At 39.7% G+C, this 10,815-nt stretch overlaps 1 protein-coding gene across 3 annotated transcripts in view; it reads left to right on the top strand.

Moving 5' to 3' along the window:
• The window catches only part of LOC128248767 (uncharacterized), a 178,193-nt gene extending 172,466 nt beyond the window's left edge, over nucleotides 1-5,727 (top strand). For 2 of the 3 annotated variants that reach the window (XM_089357964.1, XM_089357962.1), the window contains one exon: nucleotides 5,290-5,614. In XM_089357964.1, coding sequence (XP_089214090.1) covers nucleotides 5,290-5,465 — 176 coding nt within the window. In that variant the 3' untranslated portion in view covers nucleotides 5,466-5,614. Of the gene's footprint in view, nucleotides 1-5,289 lie in introns of all 3 variants that reach the window. The other variant, XM_089357963.1, reaches the window with a different exon arrangement.
• The last annotated feature ends 5,088 nt before the right edge of the window (nucleotides 5,728-10,815 follow it).

Below are 10,815 nucleotides of genomic sequence, written 5' to 3'. Positions count from 1 at the left end.
GGCCACATGGTTTCTAGTTCAGTCCCACTGGGCGGTACCTTGAGCAAGTTTCTTCTACTATAGCTGCAATACTATGTGATTTAATTTGGTAGACGGAAACTGTGTAGAAGCCCATCATGTGTGTATGCGTATGTGTGTGCGTATGTGTGTGTGTGTGTGTGTGTGTGTGTGTGTGTGTGTCTTTGTGTCTGTTTGTACCCCCAGTAACCCCACTCCCGATAACCGGTGTAGGTTTTTTTATGTCCCTGTAACTTAGCGTTTCAGCAAAAGAGACCGATAATATAAGTACCATACTTAAAAAAAAAAAATACAAATACAGGTGTCGCTGTGTTCGACTAAACTTTTCAGTGTGGTGCTCCAGCATGGCTGCAGTCTAATGACTGAAACAAGTAAAAAATAAATGATGAATAACTCAGGTGAGAAGCGGCCCAGCGGAGACATCAGTTCCAACGAGGAATTGAAACCAGATATACTGGTCTCGACTTCCTGGGTTTCTTCGGTTAGGCAAAATAAAAGAAACAAGTGACTTGGAATTTATGGGAAGAAATGGTAAATGGAAGTTTGATGCCATTCTTTCCACGAAAACATTCCTCGCTTAAAATAGAGAGAAAAATGAAAGAACGAGGAAGCTAGGAATTGAAACCGCATCGGCAGATTCACCTCACGAGAATTTATTCCACAATAAAGGACTTATAATTTTATCAAGGCGGCGAGCTGGCAGAATCGTTAGCACGCTGAACGAAATGCTTAGTGGTATTTCGCCCGTCGCTCCGTTCTGAGTTCAAATTCCACCGAGGTCGACTTTGCCTTTCATCCTTTCGAGGTCGATAAATTAAGTACCAGTTACGCACTGAGGTCGATCTAATCGACTTCCTCCTAACAACCAAAACTGCTGGCCTTGTGCCAATATCTTACAAGGGCGGTGAACTGGAAGAATCATTAACGCGTTGGACAAAATGTTAAGCGGCTCTTTACGTTCTGAGTTCAAATCCCACCGAGCTAAACTCTGCTTCTCATCCCTTCGGGGTCTATTAAAATACAGTACCAGTCATGTACTGGGTCGATGGAGCTGGTCTGTCCCATCCTCTAAAAATGTTCTCTTTTATCTTTTGCTTGTTACAGTCATTAGACTACGGCCATGCTGGGGCAACGCCTTGAAGAATTTTTAGTCAAGCAAATCGACGGCAGGACTTATTTTCTGTTAAGCCTGATACTTATTCTATCGGTTTCTTTTTGCCGAACCGCTAATTTACTGGGTCGTAAACACACCAACACAGGTTGTCAAGCGGTGGTAAGGGACAAACACAGCCGCAAAGACACACACACACATACGCGACGGGCTTTTTTTTAGTTTCCCTCAACCAAATCCACTCAGAAGGCTTTGGTCGACCTAGGGCCATATTAGAAGACACTTGCCCAAGGTGCAACGCATGAGATTGAACCCGGAACTATGTGGTTAGGAAGCTAACGTCTGACCATGCAGCCATGCCTCCGCCTAAAGCTATGATCTCGGTCACTTAGGCGCCATGGGAAATGCGTCCTCGTTAGATTTGGTCCTACCATAACTGGCCCTCCGTCGCTTACAACGATGAGCGTTACAGTTGATCCGATCAACGGAACAGCCTGCCTGTGAAATTAACGTACAAGTGGCTGGATACTCCACAGATACGCGTACCCTTAGCGTAGTCCTCAGGGAGATTCAGCGTGACATAGAGTGTAATAAAGCTGTCCCCTTTGAAATACTGGTACTACTCATTTTTGCCAGCTGAGTGGACTGGAGCAACGTGAAATAAAGTGTCTTGCTTAAGGACACAAGGCGTCGCCGGGAATTGAACTCACGACCCTGCGATTTTCAGCTGATTACCCCAACCACTAAACCACACGCCTTCATATTCCTAGTAATAATCCTTTCTACTATAGGCACAAGGCCTGAGATTTGGGGAAGGAGGCCTGTCAATTAGATCGATACCAGTACGCAACTGGTACTTCATTTATCGACCCCGAAAGGATGAAAGACAAAGTCGACCTCGGCGGAATTTGAACTCAGAACGAAGTGACGGGCGAAATACCGCGAAACACTTCGTCCAGCGCGGTAAAGATTCTGCCAGCTCGACGCTTTATATTCCTAGCAATAATGGAACAAATTCTAGGTAAAGGAAGAATCTAGAAAGACTTGACTGTCAATGTCTGATAAAATGGAAAAATGGAAATCCAAAGATTGGCGGGAAATTTTGGTATTTCTTGGATAAGAACAACTTTATATTTAAAAAAAAAAAGCGGTGCCGAACCCGCTATATTATAAATGAAGACGATATGATGTATGTAGGATACCGACAGCATATATATATATCCTACATACAGTAGGATAGTGGAGGCGCAATGGCCCAGTGGTTAGGGCAGCGGACTCATAGGATCGCGGTTTCGATTCCCAGACCGGGCGTTGTGAGTGTTTATTGAGCGAAAACACCTAAAGCTTCACGAGGCTCCGGCAGGGGATGGTGGCGAACCCTGCTGTACTCTTTCACCACAACGTTATCTCACTCTTTCTTCCTGTTTCTGTTGTACCCGTATTTCAAAGGGCCAGCCTTGTCACGCTGAATATCCCCGTGAACTGCGTTAAGGGTACACGTGTCTGTGGAGTGCTCAGCCACTTGCACGTTAATTTCACGAGCAAGCTGTTCCGTTGATCGGATCAACTGGAACCCTCGACGTCGTAAGCGACGGAGTGCCAACAACAACAATAACAGTAGGATGTGAATACAGAATATACTTTGGGTATACATTCTCACACAGAGTGAAATGACAGTAGGATCTGACGATGGATCTATTTAAATTATCACCTGAGGAGGCGCATTTTACACCATGGATTGATAATGATTACATAACATATCACCGATGCACTACGAGTGTAAAAATACGTTGAAACAATTGTAGTGATTTTAAATGTCGTTCATTCCATTTTCTATTATTTATGTAATCATAAAGGTGGCAAGCTGGCAGAATCGTTAGCACACCGGGCGAAATGCTTCACAACATTTCGTCCGTCTTTGCGTTCTGGGTTCAAATTCCGTCGAGGTCGACTTTGCCTTTCATCCTTTCGGGGTCGATAAATTAAGTACCAGTGAAACACTGGAGTCGATATAATCGACTATACCCCTCCCCCAAATTTCGGGCCTTGTGTCTATAGTAGAAAGGATTATCTTAATCATACAGTGTGTGTGTGTGTGTGTGTGTGTGTGTGACACCACCGCTTGATAACCGGTGTTAGTGTGTTTACATCACCGTAACCCAACAGATCGGCAAAAGAAACCGATAGAACAAGTACCAGGCTTAACAACAAAATAAGTACTGTGGTCGATTCATTCGAAAAATATTTTTTCAAAGCGATGCCCCAGTATGGCCACAGTCTGAAACAAGTATATACACACACATATATATATATATATATATATATATAGGCAAGGCAAACTTAGATATATATTATACTAGCAGAGGCACCCGGCGTTGCTCGGGAGCGGCACATAAAAGACACCATTTTGAGCGTGGCCGTTGCCAGTACCGCCTGACTGGCCCTCGTGCGGGTGACACGTAAAAGCACTCACTACACTCTCTGAGTGGTTGGCGTTAGGAAGGGCATCCAGCTGTAGAAACTCTGCCAAATTAGACTGGAGCCTGGTGTTGCCATCCGGTTTCACCAGTCCTCAGTCAAATCGTCCAACCCATGCTAGCATGGAAAGCGGACGTTAAACGATGATGATGATGATGGTACTTGGAAACTTTTACGAAAATTAAAATGGGGATTAAATGAAAGAAATGATTTACGTGAATATCCTCACAAGAGTAATTGAAATAAATGGCGATTGTGGAACCCCCCACGCACGCACGCACACACACACAGTATTACACATCAGATGAAATGGACGTGTGTGTGTGTGTGTGACAGAGAGAGAGAGAGAGAGGTTTGTTGTCATGTATACGTACATGCATAAATATGCATACATCTTTGTGTGTGTGTGCGTGTGTATGAGAGAGAGAGTAAATACTACATACACACCGCTCTCAGTCTCACACACACACATACATCCAAAAGTGATGGATGCATATGACAACACACCCCTTGACTCACTCACACTCTGTCTGTTACAAACACACACTTACATAAATGTATACAAACATATTTACAAAGACACACGTGTGTATGCGCGCACGCAATACCGGAAGTTGACATTGCATCACAAGTATGTAAGCCGTTGTTACGTCAATACCGGAAGTTGACATTGAGGAACCTTTTTAAAGAAGTGAATCTTAAATATAAAGCAATATTATTTATTTTTAATTTAAAAAATCAAATGAAGAGCCTAAGATTTATCCGAGGTCAAATTATTCTCGCATCACAAGTATGGAAGCATTTGGTGAAGTCAATTTCACGTGAAAAGCGATTACACACACATCTCTGTTTTGTATATAGTATAGATATATGTATGAGTGAATGCACACACACATCCACACGAGCGCGCGCGTACTTTTTATTTCTACCACGAAGTCATCAACTCGACAATGTTGTCCAAAGACGAAACACTACGCAAGGGAGACAACCGCTTTCACTCAGTAAACCAGATTCAGTTATTTGTGGAAACTGAATTATAATAATTACGGATGCTATTTATTGGTTATTGTTATCAAAATGAGTGTGAGTCCCAAATTCTATACTTGCTCATTATGTAATCCACCGGTTATTGTTATCAATGAAACTTCGTTCTAAAGTGATCGCAATAACTGGCTTTCGTTACATATTAGTTCTCAACAGATAGTTGGGACAAGCAAGTCTGTAGACTGGTTTTCCCTGTCTTTGTGAGGTTCCGGGTTCAGTCCCACTGCGTGGCACCTTGGGCAAGTGTCTTCTACCATAGCCTTGTGAATGGATTTGGTAGACGGAAACTGAAAGAAGCCCGTCGTATATGTGTATATATATATATATGTGTGTGTGTGTGTGTGTGTGTATGTTTGTGTGTCTGTGTTTGTCGCCCCTCCCCCAACATCACTTGACAACCAATGCTGGTGCGTTTACATCCCCGTAACTTAGCAGTCCGGCCTAAGAAACCGATAGAATAAGTACTAGGCTTCCAAAGAATAAGTCCTGGGGTCGATTTGCTCGGCTAAAGGCAGTGCTCCAGCATGGCCACAGTCAAATGAGTGAAACAAGTAAGAGAGTAAAATAGTAATGGGAAGGGGAGGGGGGGGAGAGAGCATTGAAGCAATCCTTTTCTAAAGTGCTGTTGTTTTTTGTAGGAAGAGCAGTGTGTGACAGCAATGGATCAATGATGAACACTTCTTGCCTGCAGGCCGGAGGAGGAGCAGCAGCTGCAGAATACAGGACATCAGAAATGACAAGTGGTGCAGCCAGTTTGTCACAACTCCGCCTCAAAGCAAAAGAACACTCCCAGTTTTTGGTGACATCTCAGTGAGATTTTTCAGTACCACTGCTAGCAGAGTCACCGCCATCAACATACTGGTATACACCACACCACCACACACACATATATATACATATATATATATATATATTGTATTACAACCATTCATTTATTTTTATTTTCTGGTGTTTTTAACATTATATTATCATTATTATTATTATTATTATTATGATTTATACATATTTTTTGCTGTGGCATGTGTTCTTAGTTTAAGCACAGTTAATGAATAAAATTATTGCTGTGAAAAGAAAAATTGCTTTCGATTTTTGATTCCAAGAGATTTGATTGTTGTCTGTTCATAGAAAAGTGTCTTCACCAAAATTAGAATTGTTTTCAGTTTTATTCATAAAAATATTGATAATTGAATGAAAAAAGAACAGAAATTCCTGTTCTGTTGCTTAACCTTTTAGCATTCAGGTTATTCTATCAAATGTAATGCTTATTTATTCACATTGTTTTGAATTAATCATTCATTATCTCATAGCCTTGAGATTTTGATTATATCATCATCATTTAATGTCCACTTTCCATGCTAGCATGGGTTGGACAATTTGACTGAGGATGGGCTAAGGAAGACATTCCTTGTTCCAAAATGGTAATGACCCTAAACACACTTCAAAGATGACAAAATTTTTATCAGATATTGCCTTGGCCTACCATGTCACCTGATTTAAACCCAATAGAACGTCTGTGAGGGTGTTTTAAAAAGGAAAGTTGAGGAGAAGAAAAACCCACAACGTAATACAGTTGAAAGACATAATTCAGGATAAAAGGACGTTGATTTCATCGGTTATAAGCGAAAATTTAGTTGACTCTTTGCCCAGAAAACTTAATGCAGTCATTGAAGGCAAAAGTGGTCGCGCCAAATATTGAATATAGTAAAGAATCGTTTAGGGTGTAGATATTTTTGTATCGTTTCAAAATTAATATTTCGTTCATATCTTTGAAAATGTTTATTGTTTTGTTCTAAATTTGCATAACGTTTGCATATATATCTTATTCAGTGTAAATTTCATTTGATTTCCTTCGATATTATCAGTGTAATAGCAATTTTACTCAAATTTTTTAGGGGTGTATATACTTCTATGAGATACTGATATATATATATATATATACACACACACATACTCAAGCAATGGGCTTCTTTCAGTTTCCATCTACCAAATCCACTCACAAAGCTTTTGTAAACCCAAGGCTATAGTAGAGCACCCTTGCCCAAAGTCATAGGTCATGAGCATTAGATTAAGCTACCACGTAAGAACAGGCAGGCTCCTCTCAGCGAACTTCCACTGTTCCTGTCTACCATACTTTACTTTCGAGACTTTGGTCAACAAATGCAGTGGAACTGAACCCAGAACCATGTAGTTGGGAAGCAAGCTTTTTACCACTACACATACATATAAAAATGGTCTTTCAGTTTCTTATTTCTTTATTGCCCTCAAGGGGCTAAACATAGAGGGGACAAAAAAAGGACAGACAAAGGGGTTAAGTCGATTACATCGACCCCAGTGCGTAACTGGTACTTAATTTATCCACCCCGAAAGGATGAAAGGCAAAGTCGACCTCGGCGGAATTTGAACTCAGAATGTAACGGCAGACGAAATACCGCTAAGCATTTCGCCCGGCGTGCTAACGTTTCTGCCAGCTCGCCCCCTTCTTCCAGTTTCTGTCAACCAAATCCTCTCGCAAATCTTTGGTCAGCCTGGGGCTATAGTCGAAACCAAGAAGTCATGCAATGAGACCTGTGGATGGGATGCAAGTTTCTTGCCACACTGGCATCACTGCCTAAGTTGGTAAACATTGCACAATAATGAAAAGTCTTAACTGGTAGGAATAGATTCTCGTCAATGAGTAATAATAACCTATAGACTGATCCATCTGTAATATCATCCGCAGATGAAGGAATGCCACAATCAATGTCCGAGTTCTGCTATATCATAGGGAATTTTCCAGTAGAGACTTCCTTTCAGGAGGCAACCATTTATATCCTCTCCACAAGTTCCTGTCATGCACAGTCAACGATGTTTGACAAGGGAGATAACTCCCTATCTATAAAAATCCGTAGAGCCTCTCAGAATATCACAAATAAGTTTGGATGTGTTGTCAGTGTCCAGATACCGAGAAGAAATTGGTGAAATCAGAGAACAACTGATAAAGAAGCTGGTCAAAATGCACGGGGAAGTGTCTTCCACTGTAGCCTTGGGCCAACCAATGCATTGTGTGTGGGTTTGGTAGACGAAAACTGAAACAATCCTATCATATATATCTGTGCGTGTATATTTATGTATATGTCCCTTTGTTTGTCCCCCACCACCCACACCACCATCACTTGACAACCGATGTTGGTGTGTTTACGTCTCTATAACTTAACAGTTCAACAAGAGGCCAATAGAATATTTACTGGGCTTAGAAAGAACAAGTCCTGGGGGGGGGGGTCGATGTCTTCAACTAAAACCCTTTAAGGCAGTGCTCCAGCATGGCCGCTATCAAATGACTGAAACAAGTGTATGTTTATGTGTATATAAATATATATAATCCTATTTGTAAATTAAGACTACCATTGGTTTCATGTAAAGAAAAGTAGGAAAATATCCTAGTGCCTTAATTTTTTAAGCCAATCACATGAAGGAAAGGTATTAGTCTCCATTTTTGTGAACACCTTTCCACCATGATATTGGCTTGAAAAATTGTTCACACTAGGTTTTCCGACTTTTCTAGACATGAAACCAATGGCAACCTTAATTCACAAATAAATTCTATCCACCAATGCAGTATTAAGCACTTGTTTTCATCAGACATTTACATGTGTGCATGTCCCATCAATGCTTGACACTGTCGCTTTGTTTGCATCAGGTTCTACTGAGGTCGATTTGACTAAACCCTTCTCTACCGTTTCCTAGCATGGCCACAGTCCAATGACAAACAAGTAAGAGATGAAAAAAAAAAAAAAGAAAAGAATTCCATTAATTTCTCACTGAATTCATATTCTTTTACTTAAAAATTTAGTTTAACCCTTTAGCATTCAGATTATTTTAGCAAATGCAATGCTCATTTATTCACATTGCTTTGAATTAATTATGAATTGCCTTGAAGCATCAAAATTGTGATCATGTGACTGTTTATTTTTAGAATGATATTGTAGCACAGGTGCCCTCATCACATACTTTTTCACATTACCAATAGCACAGCACCCACTAACTTTATTTTCAGGCATACAAACTGAAATTTTCAAACCAACAAAGGCAGGTTGAATTATACACCAAGATAACTTGAGAGGACCAAATGTTCCCAGTGAAAATACACCAACTTGTATGCCCAAAAATGATACTTCTGCACACTTCCAAAGCCAGATACCCTTTTACTTTCATCTACATATCTATTCCAACCTCCATTAACTCCCTCATCCCATAAGAACAGTTTCCTGATCCCTTCGTTTCTAAACAAAAACCTTCTCACTTTGTCCATCAGAAGAAAGAAACAAACACTAAATGTTAAGCCATTTTCTTCACTTCTCATTAAAGTGTTAAGTTAATTCCATATTTACCTGTATTGTCATCTAGATTTACACTACATACATATTTTAAATCTTTAAAGCTGTCATGTTTCATATATTTATATATATTTTAAATACAATACTACTTTAGACATAGTATGAAATTCAATATCAAAAAAATTTCTCATGAATATACAATTATTTCAAAATACAGTAAATATTTTAAACACACATACACATATCTCATATGGGCCTCACAGAGGTAAGCGACAAGGTGGTGAAGCATGATCTCCAAGGAAGGAATGACAAGTAACCAAGACCTTTGACAATATGCTGTGCTTTAAAGGTGGCAAAATGGCAGAAATTTATGTTCTGAGTTCAAATTCCACTGAGGTCAACTTTGCCTTTCATCCTTTCAGGGTCAATAAAGTACCAGTTGTGTACCGGGTTCAATCTAATCGACTGGCCCCCTCCCCAAAAATTTCAGGCCTTGTGCTTAGAGTAGAAAAGAATATGCTATGCTTTAGAAGACATGTCAAGTGAAATCATTGTTGTGGCCATTGCCAGTGTTCTGTAAATGGCACCCACCTGTGACAGCGGAACATAAAAGATACCCATTACACTCTTGAAATGGATGGCGTCAGGAGGAGCATCCACCCATAGAAATCATACCAAACCAGACTGGAATCTGGCACAGTTCTCTGGCTTACTAGTTCCAAACTGTCTAACCCATGCTAGCATGGAAAGCAGATGATATTAAATGATGATGATGATCATGTGATTGACCAATCAGATGTTATACATCACTAGTCACAATGCACTTTGCATCATTTTAGCTATACAAACGATGTCACCCCTGCTGGTTAGGGGACCAGGCCAACATTTCCTCTGACTGGAAGGCTAGTCCTTAGCAGGGCTACCTATTCACAGCTGTGAACATTTATTTGCATTTACCCCTTCCCTACTTTCTAAGTCTTTGCTCCTTTTTTTCTGTCCACAATGTCTCTCTTTTTATGATGAAGGACTAACACCCAAAACATTACGTTAACTCACTTGTCAACTATTGTTCATCCTTCATTGTCCATTTTGTTTATTGTATTTACACTTTATATATACACACACACACAAATATAAAATATACACATACACACACATGCTTATGCACATGCATGTTTGTTTTGCTGTTGCACCATAGTTGCAGTTGAGCTTCATCATACACGCAGTGCTGTTCATTTCCCATCTTCTGTAAAATCATGTCTGGCCATGGGAAAATATTATCTTGCTTGGAAACAGGTGAAAGTTGGTGACAGGAAGACGATCCAGCTGTAGAAAATCAGCGTACATACACACACACACATGTATATAAACACAAACTGAGATAGTGGTTTAAACAAGGGAAATGAACAAATGACTGACAGGAAAAGGTGGCACAAAAAGAGAAATAGTTGTATACACACGAGAGAGAGAGAGAGAGAGAGAGAGAGAAAGAGAGTGTGAGAGTGTGTGCGTGTGCGTGTGTGTATATAATTTAGAGAAAAAACTATTATAAACAAATTGAACAATGAAAAACGTCATTCAAACCATCCAGAAAAAACAAATATACCTCAAAAACCCTATTCCAAAAATCAATAAATTACACAATCAATAAATAAATATCAAATAGCATTAAATAGACTACATGCATTTTGTCACTATATTTTTAAATAAATTCGATTCTTCAGGTCTAAAATAATAATAATAAAATCAATGAACGTATCTAAACTCATAATAATTATCAAATAAATATAAAATAATACACGTTTTAACAATGAATAATCGAAAAGTATTTAACATTACTTAAAATAAAAC

The sequence above is a fragment of the Octopus bimaculoides genome, chromosome 9 (genome assembly GCF_046866305.1).
Source record: "Octopus bimaculoides isolate indiv1 chromosome 9, ASM4686630v1, whole genome shotgun sequence".
Classification (NCBI taxonomy): Eukaryota; Metazoa; Mollusca; class Cephalopoda; order Octopoda; family Octopodidae; genus Octopus; species Octopus bimaculoides.
The sequence above is the reverse complement of the archived record's forward strand: the minus strand, read 5'-3'. Positions and strand labels throughout refer to the sequence as shown.